Below are 16,116 nucleotides of genomic sequence, written 5' to 3'. Positions count from 1 at the left end.
TTTACTCTCGGTTAATAAAGGTTAGGCAATGTTAACGTGTTGAGATTCGATCGATAAATAAAAGAGTTGTAATAAATGATCACATTGTGGGATGTTATCTTATCAGTAAATAATAAATATCAAGTTTATAAATTGTGTTTATTTTTTAATTAAAAAAGCGTTTGGAAATCAATCAGAAACAATTTTTTTTTGTAAATAAGAGGTTTAAACAAAACTGTTGGTAAATCAAACGCGCTTTTAAGGTAGTTTCTAGAAAATTACACTACCAACTTTTACAGAAAATAAAGGGCAGAAATGTAAATTTACAATATTTTAATTGAATAATATTGGCTCATTTAAAACATTATAAGGACTAATCATATTAATATGTTGTCATGATAAATAATTTATAGTACACTGAATCACGAATAGTATAATATAGTCACGAGAAATGAATTACTATGTACTGATACCAAGAATAGAACGTCTAAAATATTAATTGATTTTTTTCTAGTTAAGAATTAGCTCAAGGGACAGATTGATTTTCTTTTTCTTTAATGAGCCATAACTATAATTTTATTCCTGGTTATTTGTTAAAAAGCTGAAAAAATTCCTAATAACCTAAAAAACCTTCAATTTGTTCCTTCAAAGTATTGCAGGTTTTTTTTACTTAAAATAAGCCTCTTTTGTGTGTTGCCTGGCTGGGGTAACATCCCACAGGCTGTAAACCTGGTACTAAAAACTCCCATGAAAATTGTAGAATAGCAAATTTAGCGTCGAACATCCAGATTAATTATCCTTAAAAAAAGGAAATACGTTCTTTGGACCCATGCAGCGCAGATTTCTGAGATATTTTTATGTGTGCGAAAAAATGGAAAAAACTATTCATGAAAGCCTACGCAAGTTATCTACCTTGATTTTTTTATTCCTTTATACGCTCTGCAAAATCTAGGTCAATCTGCAGCCGGAGCGAGCAACATACGAGGGCAGGTGTGCTGCGGCAGGTGAATAATTCACAACAATTCACCCCGCCGGTGCAGGTTGCCGGCGACAAAGGCGAGGAGCGAGCAAAAAAGTGGAATCAACCATTTAGTGAGAGAGAGAGGTGCCGTCTCGCGGCGCTGCCGGCGCGTGCGTGCGAGTCGGGCGCGCCTTGCTGGCTGGCGGAGCCGCTGGAGCCAGTGCGAGTGCAGTGTCAGTACTCTCACAATCAGCGAACTCGAATCAGACGGCGTTGATCGCAGCAACAAGTCTCGACCTTACTGACTGAACTTATTCCCGACGCTTAACCAAACGAGAGGAAAAATGCCGGAAAAGCAGGAGAAGCAGCCGGAACAGGAGACCCAGCAGCCAGAGCCGGAGGCCAAGGTGGAGGAGGAACAGCCCAAGGAGGAGGCCAAGAAGGAGGAGGAGGCGGCCCCGGCCGCCGAGCCGCCCAAGGAGATGCGGGCCGTCGTGCTGACGGCCTTCGGAGGCCTCAAGTCAGTCAAGACGCAGAAGAAGCCCGAGCCGAGCCCTCAGGAAGGCGAGATACTCGTCAGCGTGTCTCACTGGTGAGACGTATTTCTTACATATATGTACTCCCTGACTCGCCCTCGCACCTGCCGAGGGTGCGTGGGGTGGTGGCGGCGGCACCGACCACACCCCCGGCCCCAAAGTGGTGATGTCACCAAATTCCTGCCGCCGCCATCCGCAGCTTTTCCTTCCCGCATCTCGCGGTGGAATTTTCAGAATTCTTATATCAATTTATTTAAGTTGGACCACTTGAAAACTTGATACAATATTTTTGAATATCCTATATTTTATTTCCACCTGATTGACCCAAGACCAAGAATTGAAGATGATTTAAATTCCCTCGATTTTGTACAATAGAGAAACTGCATGAAAAGGGATCCAACATTAATTTTTGCGCTCATTTTAGGGTTCACGGTTTGGGGATTTTTTAATGTAGTAGCTAAGTAATTTTAATGAATTAATCAGTGCTCTCTATTTTTTATCCTTATTGCTCTCCACATTTTTCAGCAATATTGTTTGTTCTTCAAAAGTCAATTCAGTTTAATAGGGGATGAAAATTGGCAATCAATCAAACATGGTTAATGAAGAATGATACTGCAAAAGCCTGGAAAATGCTTATTGCCAATGCATAAACTCATCCATTAGGATTCAGTTAAAGCCTAAATTGACCTAAGAAGCACTCTAATTTTTCTAGAAAATTGCCTGAAAAGTTACCGTGCTTTTCAAATGGTAATGGCTGTCTCCTTACTTGAAATCCGATTTAATTTCAAAACCAAGAGTTTCCCCAATAAGTGGCATTCACCGTTGGACAGATCTCGACGAGAGGAATCGGAATAATTATGCCAAGAAAATTATGTTCAAGCACTGTACATTTTGGAGAAAATTGGCGAAATTTGAATTTTTATTGTAGGAAGGGCCGTTTTTTATTATTGCAAATTGTTGAACAAATTGTTTATCGATCAATTCTTTATGGCATCCTACAATTCAAATAATTTTCAATTGTTGCCCAGTATCATTCCACTTTAAAACTTTTTTAACTTAATAAATAATGGCTGAGGGAAGAATAGACCTTATGAATTCCGAAAAATCTACAAGTGTTCAGTTATTCCTACGCCGAGCGCTAGTGTGGTTAAATTCCAGTACAATTTAGAACCTTCTGGAATTTTGATTACCCGAGGCGGAAATGTGACTGTTTGAAAAACACTTGAAGCATTGCCTATTTCAAAGGCTGAAAAGCACTCCGAATAACGCGCAGACTATACCAGACGTTCTAAACAGCTCTCGAGAACTCCAGAAGTCTTCGAGTGGATTCTATTTCCTTCTCGAGCAGAGCGAACGACTCAGTGGAAAGATTCTCGCTCCGATTTCGGTGCAATTTTATGGCGCATTCTTCTGCTCGCCAATTACGTCGCTCTCTCTTTCTATTTCTGTTATTCTCTCCTTTTCTCCTGTTCACTCAGTCAGCCAGTGGAGCGTCCGAGAGAGCGAGTGCGAAAGGAGACGCGCAGATAGAGAGAAATTTGACACGGAGAGCCGCCGCGAAGGACAAGGGCCGCTTTTTTCCCCGCGCGCGCAAAACCGCAATCGCCTTTTCTTGTTGCATGCGAACTGCTTCTTGTTGCAGCCAATTTATTTTATATTACGACTCTTTTTGGCTCGAAACATGCGCCTGTTGCTCGTCTCCGCTCGCTCAGATTTTATCTGTGCGGTTGGCCAGCTGCACCTTCGAGTGGCTCTGCACCACCACCACCACCGATGCTTCAGTCGAAATTGAATCGGCGTGAGATTTGTTTCGTTTGATAAAATCGGGCTCAACGGCGTGTTTTCTCGTGTTATTTTCCTCGAAAGAAAGTTGTGGAACTCTTGAGATGCGCCGTCTTTTCATATAGGACCTTAATTTTTCCCCGGGAATATTGATTTCAAAATGTTCCAAACTTGTGGGGTGTGAGAAATGAAAAACGAAAGTAGAAATTCAAAGCTAGCTTTCAAAATGCGTAATTTAAATTTTGTATAGTGATTGAACCCACTCTTTTTTCCTTCAAATTTGCAGTGATTGGAAAATTCCAGATTAACTTGCGTTAGTGGAAAACACAGTTTCCTGTGGTTTTACCACTTTTATTTTCCAGTCAAAACCTAATAATTGATTGCAGATAAACAGGCACACACAAAGCTGCTAAGTTATTTGAATTCACTATTATCAACTAATGAAAATGTTGAGTGTTCAGGGATTTATGCTAAACGGATTAAATATAACAGGTGGGTGTCGATTTATATTTGCTAACACCAAATAATCAGGATTTTTATTCAGTACAAGCGAAATCGGGAAAAGCCTATTAAAACATTTTCCTGTAATATAAGCTTTAAAACGTACTCTTCATCAGGAAGGAAAAAGGAGATAGCAATATCAGGACAGAGAATGTGGAGAAACAAAATTGAAGCGATGTGTGACTGCATTAAGTCATAATAATTCTCAAATTAAATACAGCAATTTTTTAATTATTTAATGAAAAGCCAAAACCAGTGGCACAAATATATGCAATAAGTGGTAGTAAAATTTAGCAGTGCCGCTTTATCCCATTAAAAAACTCAACATTTATCCATAGCAAAAACATTTAATTTGCTCTGGAGTAAGATTTGCGTTGGTATTCAAGAAGAATATGGAATTCGTGCAAATTCACACCGTTCTTCTCGCACAAGTTGTCAAATGAATGGAGTAAAATTCGCAAATTGCTCGCTCTATGGCATTCACGAAAAAAAGTAGCCGGAGGGGTATATGTATCAAAGGAACGCGTTTTTTCTTCGCCACTCGGAATTCCATTCCATATTGTTGGCACATTTCCCCGAGCCATGCCAATTTGGCATGACAGGAAACGAGCGAGCACATGTATGGACGAGAGTTAATGTTCCATTTATTCGGGGGCAGCAGAAAAGCTAATTGTGCTGTCGGGGAAGGAAAACTTGGCACATTCCTTTCCTCTGCGTACGCGGCCAACTCTTTCAATAAAACAGGCTGGCCCATTCATAAGCAAACTAGCAAAAGTGAGTTTTTTTCTAGCCATTAATTGCCAGTTTAATGCGCGCCGTTGTTTGCTGACGCTGACCCTTTGAACCCAACGACCGAACAGCTGCTATTTCCTTTCCCAAAAGACCAATTATTTTTTATTGGCCGTGCAGTTTCCATTTTATCTCTCTATTTTGTCATAATTGATTTTCACTGCGAATTCACAGCGGCTTTGAATAATTCACAATATCGAAACAGTTTCCTCTTAGTATTTTACTATCGCTCGCTCTACATAATTGATCATCTCAATTTCCGCCATGCCGTTCGCGGCTTTTTATCTCTGCTGGTATGAAACAAAATGCCGGACTTTTCTCCTGAGCAGCTCTCCAAGACCTTTATTCATTTTCAGTGTTTTTTTATTAATAATAATAATAAGCATTTTAAAAAATTTTCCAAAATAAACTACGATTTTATTCAATAGCAACACAAATTAATATGAGGATTTTTTTAATTTGGAAATACCAATAATTTTTTTAAAACCCAGAAAGCCCAGGAACGAAATGAAAAAATACTCGAGTGAAACTAATTTTCAGTTATATTTTTGTATAAATTCTGTATAAAATCTTGTTGGAAAACAGGATTTTGATACTATAAATTTTAAGATTCATGAGCGGAGAATAAGTCAGTTAACTCTGAAAATATCAAGTCATGCGGTGAAATGGTGACTGCGCTACGTCTGACGAATTTTTCCGCAGCACAATCGCTTCTCGATGACCAATTCAGCGATGCAAAGCAGGCGCCGACTTCCGTTCCGCGGAGCTCGCTTCCGCTCTCTCCTCCCTCGACTCTTGAGTTTATTTTCGCCGTGTCCAATTTGGTAGGTGGCCTCCGGCATTCCGCGGACCGGCAATCAAATCCGTCGTCCGCCGCCGTGCATAGGCAATCAGGGGTCAGTTTGCCGAAAAGCCGTGCCGGCCACCTGTCGACTGCTTTTTTTGCGCCCAGACGGCTGTTGACCTTTCCGCAGTCGCCTTATTTTCAGTCTCGCTCTGCTGCGCTTCGCCCGATTCCACAGCCCCGCTCGACACGTGGCCTTAATGTCAAGCGTTTTTACCCTCGCACCGGCCATTGTCCCCTTCTGTGTCACTTTTTTTAATTAAAAAACTGCTTTATCTCTTTGACACTATGACATGAAATGATGAACTGATATGAAATCCTGTGTAGAATGAAGCACTAAATGATATTAGTCACTTGATAAATCTTACGAAAGCAGTAAAGTCATTTCACTAGAAGAATTAAACGGCATTAATATCAAAAGTTAACCGAAAAACTCGTTATCATTTTTCAAACAAACTGATTTAGCGCTTAAATTTTGACTTGTAAAAATATGAATGCAAGAAGGATTTAGCATTTTTACGGTTCCTGTGCTTTATGACAATTTTACTGTGGATTTTATGGTCTTCTAGGCAAATTCCAGCAGATAAAACCTGGCAAACATTTACGTGAAATTCAAATACGTACCGGCTCTCGCGTCAGCTTCCACTTGCCCCTTTTTTATTCGCTGTACGAAAGTAGTAACAATGGTTCGTTAGATCAATTTACCGTTGCTCCCATGTTTTTTACGCGAAACTGGCAGAGATTTTCTTGCCCAGAACGATGCGGCTGGAAGAGAGAGTGGCTACCATAAATTTCGGCCCGACATGCAAGTTCAGCGTGCTCTATCATGCAGTTAATTCGATCTCGGCGAAACGCCGCATCACTGAGAGAACGCCAACCCCTTCTTCTTCAGGCTCGAGTTTCACCGTCATGTTTCTCGTTTTTCGCGTTAACTGAAGAAGATGAAGTAAAAATATGCTGTAGTAGTATTAAATATTATCATTAATCTCTACTTGTTAAAAGGTTTCTTCTGCTAAAATAGCTATTTTTACATTTCTAGAATTTATAATTTGGTCAAGTGATTTTAATGGTGTCAGAGCCGCCGCCATTCGGATTTTCCCAGTAATTCCGTTCAAACTAGAAATGAATAAAAAATATGTGGAAGAAAATTTACTTGACTTTTTAAAATGAATTTTAGCAATTTTTCCAATTCATGTTACCATTGTTCTCTTCACTTCTTTTAATATACCGGTGATAACTTGCTCTTCACTCGCAATTTGGCTTGTGCGGCACTTCCCCGAATTCGCGCGTGCATCTGGCGCGTGGAGGCGATTGCAGTTCATCAGCAGCACGCCGGTGCCAGCCCTATGCTGTGTTTAGGCGGCGGCGAATCGATACTCGTGTCTGCGTGCCTGCGAGTGAAGAGGCGTCTCCGAAATTTAATATCAGCTGGTCATGCCAGCCAACCCGAGTCTGGATTTTCCAACGAATAAGTTTACACTGCACCCTTGAGACAGCGAGCGCGGAAAAGGGAAAATTTCTGTCGGAGCGTCGGAGGGAAAACCACGCCGGCGGCGGCGGTTACTGATCGGAATTGCGGCCAATTGGCACCACTACTTGCACCCTTTTTATATTCCCTCTTCGTGATTCATGCACTGCATTTTCCCTATTGATTGCCTGCACGTTGGGTAAATTTCTCAGAAGGCAATTATTCTCGGTAATTTGCCTTTTGTTTAATTCAAAGCCGCATAGTTGGAATAAATGCGACACGGTTGGAATTTCCATTGAAGGGTGCGAACTTAACGCCTGCTTTAAACGCGTTTCTTTTAAATATTTAGTTAAATTCGCAAACATTCATGGGAATAATTTCAAATGAAAATGGTTTATTATTCATTAGAATTTTTTCTGCCAATCGTGTCTGGTGGTCTGTCCTGGTCCCCAGTCGGAGCGGAAAATTTTAATGTCAGTGCGTCAGATTCCGACACAAATCCATCAAAGACGTTAAATCTGTAAGGAGAAAAATTGGAGCAGCGGGGGATAAATTTGTAATTCAGGTCTGTCTGCGAGAGTCGCCCCTTTTGCACTTCGGGGAAATTGCGGCAGCGTCGGTGGCTGCTGGTCGTAATAATTTGTTCCGTGGAATAGGAAAGTTTATTGAGTCAGCCCCGGCGGCACGTGTGCATGTGTCTGCGAGTAGAGTGTAGTTGGTTGCCTGCCTGCGTCACTCTACTCCTATGTACACTAAAAGCGTACACTACTTGCTTTGCGCGTTTATGGTCACCACTTCGATCCGTGGATTAAGAGGAAAAATAATGCACGCTCAGCCGATACAATTTGTTTTCCTGCGGACGCGGGGGTTGAACCCGGCGCTCAACAGATGTTCTCGTCCCCGCCACCTGGGTTTACCCCGATACTTTGGCTGACGTTTGCTGTTCTCACATAAATCAAACCTTGTACGAATCTGCAGAGTTTTCTTCTGAATATTTAAATTATACTTTCAGATATTATTTTATTTTGTTTATGTTTAGCTGTCATTCGTTATCGGATAGGTGAATTCCTTTCCTTGGCAATCGCAAATAAGCCTGCTCTCGTGCTCCAATATAAATAGAGTAGTATTATCCTCAAGCATATCACAACAAGGAGGGTCAAGCGCTTTGTGCCGGTGAACGGTGCAGACATAATCAATGGGAACGGCGCACCTGATACTCGAAACGCCAGCCTTTGGCTTGCTGCGTGCCCTGTAATAGGACGCTGCGGTTGACGGCAGATATCATTTTTGGAGCGGACAAGCAAGCATCGATCTCTCTCCCTTGCACGATATTTTTGTCACAGAAACAAAGAGTGGAAAATGATTGAAGGCTAATACGAGATGAATTGAATACGAACGTGAATTCATTAAATTTGCAATACAGTTAACCGCGTCGTTCGTGTTTGAGGAAAAACGTTAAAAATATAATGGTAATTGGGGAACGCGTGTCACACGGTTTTTCATTTCCACGAAACAACCCAACGAGGAAATAAGTGCTAAATAAAACTAAAATTTCTACTCTATAGGTTATTGCAACAAATACAAATATTAATTTGGATTTTTTTAGAGTTGTTCGCGAGGGTTCTCAAATTTTTGGATTGTTTGGAAGTGGTTTTATGGGTTTTATAGTGCGAAAAAATATGTAGCAGTGTTAGTAAATAACAGTTTTTAAAACATCATAATTTTTGCTTCGCGCTTATAAAGTTTTCCCGTAGTTTCCATTTTCGTGGAATTTTTGGTCGGTTTTTAGTAAAATAGTTTTTTCACTTATGCGAATTAAAATAAGATTTGTAATTTTTAAACCTGTTATTAAACAGACAAAGTGTTCCTCGTTTTGATTCTAAATTTATTATACAATTTACAATTTCACGTTCACAATTTTGGAACGTGGATAAATTCACGTCTTGCTTGTTTTGGCGGTAATGTAAGAAAAAATGTGTAAATTAAAAAAACATATTAAGATTCGTATATGATTAAATAGGGGCTCAATTCGTACTCAAAAGAGAAATAAAATAAACCTTCTGAAATTGACACACAACCCTATGAGTCATGTTCCACGTCTGTGATCGCATTCTGACAATTTTTTCGAGACTAATCCGTCGTCTATATTCCTGCACAGTGGACTGAATTTCCAAGACCTGATGGCTCGTCAGGGCGCGATCGACGCCCCACCGAAGACGCCGTTCATCCTGGGCTCAGAGTGCGCGGGTGAAGTGGTGCAGGTTGGCGCCGGCGTGGAAAACTTCCAGGTGGGCCAGCGGGTCGTGTGTCTGCCTGAATTCAGGGCCTGGGCCGAGCTGGTGTGCGTGCCCGCGCGCCTCGCCTTCGCCCTGCCCGACGACGTGACCAACGAGGAGGCCGCAGCCCTCGCCATGAACGCCCTCGCTGCCTACATGCTGCTCTTCCAGGTCGCTGGACTCTCTGAGGGGCAGTCAGTGCTTCTCCACTCAGCCGGAGGTGGAATTGTAAGTAACCAATACTACTCCCCTGTACAATCCAGAATTATAATTATTGTTGTTTGCTTAAACTCTATATTTAAAAATTCAAATTTGGACGCCTTATACTTTAAGAAGTAGAGTGAACAAATTAATTGGCTGACGCTATTTCTTTCTGACATATCGGGTGCATGTGCAAAGCTATAAAATGACAAGTTAAATATAAAAAGGTTTAAATTAAAAAAACTTGTTTTTATTTAAATTGAGAAGGACTCACTCAAAAAATAATCGGTCCAAATTTAAACGAATCCAAACTCAAAAACGTGTCTTAACTTCTAAAAAGCGATATTGCATTATTAGAATCAGCATACTGAAAAAATACGTTACATTTATGTTTACTATATTTAAATTGGCAAAGGAGTGAATTTTAAGCTTGAATTTTAATGAAAAATGTTGGTCTGCTCGTCTGATTCAGTTTTATTAGTGTCTTTTGCATTCGTTAAATAAATGTGTAAGGGAAAACCAGTAAGAACTATTTGGTGAATTAGTTTAGTCTAGAATGAGATATGAGTGATTTCCACAATCACTGTTTTAACGGTGACTCATTGCCATTAAATAAATTATGGGACTTATTCATCACCATCAATCTCTCAACGAATTTGGAGCAAAAATTGTACAGCGCTGACGGGGAAATTCATTACATTTTGCCGGATTCTCGCGTGACGGGCGGCGTGAGGATGCTGTGACGCTGTTCCGAGAACAAGCCGCTTTTGCAGAGGCGCCGCCGCCGACTGCGTGGGCGGATGGCCGACGGAAAATCATCAACAGGTTGGCGTCGCCATGCCAACCGACCGCCGCCCGCGATATTGATCGGCGGCGTCGTCGTCGTCACTTTTCCACACCTCGAGAGGCGCGTGGCAGCCGATCGGCCAAATATCAAGATGCTGCTCGCTTGCTCTTTCATTATAATTACTCGATTGGCTGTTTAAACAGGATTTTTATTTTCTTTTCGATTTCGGTCGATTACTGCTTTTCCGACCGAATTTCAATGTGATGCAGTCGGTCGTCTGCAATGCCGAAACCGACTGAGAGAAAGAGGTGTTTATCAGTTAGCGGCCGGAGGCTCGAAATTAAACTTTAACTGCGCCTCGGCACGCAACGCTGCGCTCGTCTTGATTGTAAAACCAGACCGAGAGCATGTTATTCCCCGGGGCACATTTCTAAATTCTCTTTCATGTGGTCTTTGAATTTAAGGGGGCATAAATAAATTAATAAAATCAGTTTCAAAGTTCCAACCGGTTTGAATAGAATTTATTTTTATCTCCAGACAAGAAATAAGTGATTTATTAAAAATGTCTTCACATGAAAACCAATATTAAATTCCTCAGCAAAATAAATGACAGTTACAGTGTCTGTGAACAATTTGTCTTCGTGAGACACCAACGTTCCAAGCCAGCCAATAACGGAAACTCCGTCAGATATCACCACGGGATCAGAGGTTCCTTTTTCTTAGTCATGCGGATGTTGCGTAACGGCCGATTAGATATTAAATTAATTGCTTAGGCTTCTGTATATGTAAGCACTGAGCGAAGTTTTTGTGCCGACGTCGACGAAGAAAATCGGCGGTAATCAGCAGCGAACGTTCCGCCCGCTAACTGCCGAATTGGGGGCAAACAAGCCAGAGTGGAGGGTCGGACGGACGCAGTTTGTCGCATGCCTGGAGCACTTTCGAGTCATGGAGGCGCGCGCGTAATTACACTAGTAGTGGGAAACGCAATCATTATTATTAGCTCTCTCTCTCTCGCGCGCGTTTGGTGCCCTTATGTGAAATTTCCTAGAGTGCTGCTGCCGATATCACGTGGCTTGGCGGTAACAAACGAGGCGTTGACCCTTTGCCGCTGCCGCCGCCGCCGCCGCTGCCGCCAGACTGAATTCGTTTTGACTGAAATTTCAGCCACCGCCGCAGCACACTTGCATGAAACGCTCGTAAAATATTCCGTCCGCCCTGATAACAAGGCGAACGAGAGTAAAAAGCCGACGTTATGTCGCCCACAGTTAAATTTATTGTGCGCTTTCGTCTTTGTTCTCCAAGGAGGGTGGCATAGCCTTCGCGCTTAAGTTCAAGAGATAAAGATTAATGAAATTGGCTTTATAATTTCCTTTGAATCTATGGAATAAATTTGAAAGTCAACCATAAAATAAATGATCATCAAAAAGCTTTATCCATTTGAGTAGGAAATTATAAATATACCTATTTTTTAAATAATTTCGTCACTAAAGCTCTTAAAGATGCTAACCATAATTTAAAACAAAAATGTATTCCAGGGCCTCGCGATCGCCCAGTTGGCCCGCACAAAGGAGAACGTGACTCTGATCGGCGTGGCCTCGAAGAGCAAGCACGAAGCCATCAAGGACCACTTCGACCATCTCCTTGAGAGAGGATGCGACTATGTCAGCGAGGTCCGCAAGTAAGTCTAGACTTTGGCTTATTATCCTCTCTCGCTCGGGCTCACACAAGTGATTTTGCTCGCAGAATCAGCCCGGACGGCGTGGATCTGGTGCTTGACTGCCTCTGCCTCGAGGACTGCAACCGCGGCTACTCGCTTCTCAAGCCCATGGGAAAATACGTCCTCTACGGTAATTACCTTCTTTTCCTGTGCGCCGTGCCAGTCTAATTTCCGTGCCCACAGGCTCCTCCAACGTGGTTACCGGCGAGACCAAGAGCTTCTTCAGCGTGGCCCGATCGGTGAGTGTTCCATTTACTAGCAGTTTGTTTTCTCAGAATTGTAATGAGTGAGATGGTTATCGTAGAAGAGCTGGATAAATTTAGGAGGAAAAATAAAATTCATGAAATAATTTAACAAGTACGGGTTCTTTTAGATTTTACAACTTGGGAAATTTTAAAATTAAATCGTTAAAAATCCTTTTCCTTAAGATTATTATTGTTTATTCTTGTCTAAGTCACAAGTACTTTAATGGTTATTTACATTTCAATTTCCTAGTGCAATTTCCTAAATGGTCTTGGAAAAATATCTTGTGATATTATTGTCCTATTCAACATCTTAAAAATTATGCTACCGGCCTTAAGATTTTCTAGTTTTCTCAATGAATATTTCTCCTAGTAATATATCCCGTTCCTACAGAACGTAGGCAATGCGATCTTCATTGGTGCCGAGCAGGTTGCATAGTTTTCATTGACACAAGCTGTTTGTTTGAGGCATTTTTGAGTCAGTTTAATTCTAATATAGAATTGCCGATGCACAAAAATCTATTATCCTTGTATTTTGCAGTGGTGGCAAGTAGACAAGGTGTCGCCGATCAAGCTGTTCGATGAGAACAAAACCATCGCCGGCTTCAACCTACGCCACCTGCTGAGGACGCCTGCCGGTGCAGAAAGGGCACGCGCTGCCATGGAGAAAGTGATGGAACTGTGGAAAAACAAGGTCATCAAGCCAATCATCGACTCCAGCTGGGCGCTTGAAGACGTGGGTTTTAGAATTTTTAAATAATGTAGATTCGTTTGAATAATCGTTGGTTTCGCAGGTGCCTGAGGCTATGCAGGTGATGCACGACCGCAAGAACATCGGCAAGCTCATCTTGAACCCCGCGCTGGAGCCCAAGCCGCGCCCTGCCACCCCTGCAAAGAAGGGAAGCAAGGAGGAGAAGAGCAAGAAGAAGGACAAGGAGGAGAAGAAGGATGAGAAGAAAGAGGAGAAGCCGGCTGAAAACGGAGACAGCAGCGACAAGAAGGAGGAAGAGGAGGAGAAGAAGGAGCCTGAAGCTAAGCAGGAAGATGAGAAAGCTGGTGAGTGATGAGAAAACAGGTTTGCTAGGCCAACAAAATATATACTTATGTCTCTGAAAAATCTCCCAGCAAAACGAATTTTGACAGAATTTTAAAGTTTGTGACACTTGATTCAAAATATTTCCACACGATTTAAACTATGAAAATTGAGTTATGAAACCTAAAAAAGGCAATTAATCAGTTTCCAGGGATTAAGATTGTGGAACTGGATGGTCTTTTTTTAAAGCTCGAGATTTTCATGTCTGTTTTCTGTCTCGTTGCAGCTGAGAAAGCTGACAGCTAAAACTGGGGAGGAAAGGAGTGCGAGTGTTGTATTCCAAAGCTGAGAAAGATCCATTCCTCATCAAGAGTAAGATAATCTGTAATATGCCGCGTCTATTAATTAAGGCATTATCTCGCTGTCACTATTAATTGTAAAAATCACATATTTATATGATATATTACGCTGATTGATAATCGCGATTATAAGAAGTGCTAAAGAACCAAGCTTCATTGTGCTGTATTCAACCTGCATGCCTAATTAATTGAATTTCTCACATTACGCTGAGCTACTATTCTAGTATGTTAGGGTCAACGACTTGTAACATTGAGTGATGATAATTGACAACGCAGCCAATGCTCATGAGATGTGTCCAATTTTAAATTTACGCCCTCACACTTTAAAGTGGCTTAATACACACACGACAAACACAATCATCACTTACGAAAACGATTCAATGGTGCAGGCATTTTGAAACAGTAATGATTATGTACCGTCAAAAAGTTAAGTGCGACCGTGATCTCGGAAAATTCAGTCTGCGGTTTACTGTTCAATGCGACCGTAAAATGGTGCGATTTATTGTTTTATGAAAATTTAAACTATTCTGATAAAACTGATCGATTGAGGTTACTGCTACTCATATCAAACATTTAATCTCAGTAACAATGGGTGTCTCATGAAACAAAAATATAATTGACTGTGTATCAAACAAAATTTAAATTATAAGTATGATATCATCTAATCGCAACGTAAAACTAAATAATCTAAAAAATGTACTCTATTTGAAATTTGAACTATTTTTTGACAATGTTTTAAATATGAAAAATTTTAAATTGGTTTAGATAATAAATTAGTTCAGCTATAAATTGTATTTTTCATACGACTAAATTAGAACTAAACACTGCAACCACCATCGTTCTAGTCGTAACGGAGCAAAATTCCAGGTATGCATTTATGTATTGAAATTATTACAACTGTAATAGTGGTTTTGAGACTAGTAATGCACACGCACCAACTGATAAGAATATTTGTTTTTACTCGTAGATTGCATTTATGTTTGCATTTATCTCCAATTGCATTACTAGTATCACCGAAGAGAAAATATCAATGTCTGCAAAAATGTTAATTTGTGTATGAATAAAGTATAGTCAAAACGTACGCAATTTTATTTAAACTATTTATTTCCTCTCATCATCGTCATCTATGTAATCCTGATCTTCGTAGATTGACTGGTCGAAATCAGGCACATCAATCTCTTTATTGAGGAAATATTCATATTCTATGGATCTGAGACTCCTTTCCCTGAACCTTTCCTCACGCAAAGTCTTCTTTCTCATCTTCTTGAATTCCTCTATAGCATTGTTGATGTCAGCCAAAGACGCAAATTCATTTGGTCCACTTTCATTGCTCAATGGGCTCAAAGAAGCTGAGATGTGTTTCGAGTTCTTTTTCAATATCTGAATAGATGAAATAGTTAAAAGATTACAAAACCCTAGAAACAATTGCCAACCTTTGTCACGATTTTCTCTCGGTCAAGTCCGAGCACATCATGCCTCATAGGTGGCATTGAGTCAACCACTTCTTCAGTCTATAAGAGAAAAGTTTTGGTGATGCTTGTTGGAATAAATCAAGTCAGTGTTTACTTCATATTCAGGATCCTCGGTACTCATTTCAGCAGTTTCCAACAGCTGGTCAATCATTGAACCCTGAGTCAAAGTTTTATCTGAAATGTTAAATTTAACTTCAATGCTGTGTGCTGTTTTCATATTTTACCAGGAACAAATTTGATAGGAGGTACAACTCCAACGATCCTTAAATCAGAGAGATCTTTGCGAAGTACTGCTGCGTAATTGTCAAGATCCACTTGCAAGGAACCGTTGTGTCCAGTGAGACAACTTCTGCTTATCCACTGCGCTTTTACCAAGCTAATGTCTGGACTCACGGTTACCTGAAATATTCATCTTTTTATTTTCAAACCACAACAAGAATAAAATTGTACGCTTGTTATTTGGATATCTAATCCTTGAAGGCTAGAAGTTGCTAAGTGGTCCACAATGTGTCTTGTGAAAACGGCGTTCAGCAATTCCCTCCGTCTGTTGTTTATTTTTCCTGATGAAGTGCTCTTCACGGTAAAAGATTTTTCCATCCCTGAAAAAACTTGATTGTTTTGCTTCTCACATTCAAGCTGTCTCAGCACTTTGCTGAAATTAAAAGCCAGGTAAATATCCATAAAATTCCTTTTTTAATATTATTTTGTACCCTTTTGGCTTCCTCGAGCCGGTCATTATTTTCATCATAAACCTTGCTTCCTGTCCTTTGGAACTCTTTGATATAAACTTGCACGAGCAGCACTGTAGTAGACGTATTTTATTGAAAGTGAGCAACGCAGTTTTTAAGTTGATCATGCTTGGAAAATGAAAAACCGAAAAGTTTCGCCACCAGATTTGACTGCACGTTTTGATTTTTTTTAGATTTGTTAATTGTAAGCCGCTGCGGCTCCTTGGGTCCTGGGCTGGTCCTGGGCTACTTGCTTGTGTCTTCTAGTAACTGCCTTAATCAAATTTAGTTGTTGTTACTTCAAACGTTTAAACCGAAATTTAAACCCGTTGTGCCAGTTCACTTGTTGTGGGAGAAGCTAGTTGTAAACATGGGCCCATAATATGGATATGGACATATGATTGATGACGTAAGCACAGTAGCACCAACGCCACCAATAAA

General features: G+C 40.7%; 2 protein-coding genes across 2 annotated transcripts; one reads left to right on the top strand and one right to left on the bottom strand.

Annotated features, from left to right (window-relative positions):
• Positions 1-1,172: 1,172 nt before the first annotated feature.
• LOC135941388 (synaptic vesicle membrane protein VAT-1 homolog-like) lies at positions 1,173-14,556 on the top strand. The gene is made up of 8 exons (XM_065486885.1): positions 1,173-1,532; positions 9,019-9,364; positions 11,660-11,802; positions 11,868-11,971; positions 12,025-12,080; positions 12,625-12,819; positions 12,878-13,139; positions 13,403-14,556. Exons 1-8 carry the CDS (start codon positions 1,285-1,287, stop codon positions 13,420-13,422), a joined length of 1,374 nt encoding a protein of 457 aa, XP_065342957.1. The 5' UTR covers positions 1,173-1,284; the 3' UTR covers positions 13,423-14,556.
• LOC135941389 (uncharacterized) lies at positions 14,547-16,092 on the bottom strand. The gene is made up of 6 exons (XM_065486887.1): positions 15,658-16,092; positions 15,398-15,599; positions 15,172-15,346; positions 15,042-15,121; positions 14,909-14,986; positions 14,547-14,855 (listed from the first exon to the last, which is right to left on the bottom strand). Exons 1-6 carry the CDS (start codon positions 15,801-15,803, stop codon positions 14,577-14,579), a joined length of 960 nt encoding a protein of 319 aa, XP_065342959.1. The 5' UTR covers positions 15,804-16,092; the 3' UTR covers positions 14,547-14,576.
• Between the last annotated feature and the right edge of the window lie 24 nt (positions 16,093-16,116).

The sequence above is a fragment of the Cloeon dipterum genome, chromosome 3 (assembly GCF_949628265.1).
Source record: "Cloeon dipterum chromosome 3, ieCloDipt1.1, whole genome shotgun sequence".
Taxonomy (NCBI): Eukaryota; Metazoa; Arthropoda; class Insecta; order Ephemeroptera; family Baetidae; genus Cloeon; species Cloeon dipterum.
Note: the sequence above shows the minus strand (reverse complement) of the source record. Positions and strands in the feature narration are given on the sequence as shown.

Bases quoted from the DNA above. Each gene is read 5' to 3' on its own strand.
- LOC135941388 (XM_065486885.1), top strand. From the start codon at position 1,285: ATGCCGGAAAAGCAGGAGAAGCAGCCGGAACAGGAGACCCAGCAGCCA. The intron at 9,365-11,659 runs GTAAGTAACCAA...AATGTATTCCAG, and splicing joins ACTCAGCCGGAGGTGGAATT to GGCCTCGCGATCGCCCAGTT. The intron at 12,081-12,624 runs GTGAGTGTTCCA...TGTATTTTGCAG, and splicing joins TCTTCAGCGTGGCCCGATCG to TGGTGGCAAGTAGACAAGGT.
- LOC135941389 (XM_065486887.1), bottom strand. From the start codon at position 15,803: ATGATCAACTTAAAAACTGCGTTGCTCACTTTCAATAAAATACGTCTA. The intron at 15,600-15,657 runs GTACAAAATAAT...TTTTAATTTCAG, and splicing joins GGCTCGAGGAAGCCAAAAGG to CAAAGTGCTGAGACAGCTTG. The intron at 15,347-15,397 runs GTACAATTTTAT...TGAATATTTCAG, and splicing joins TAGATATCCAAATAACAAGC to GTAACCGTGAGTCCAGACAT.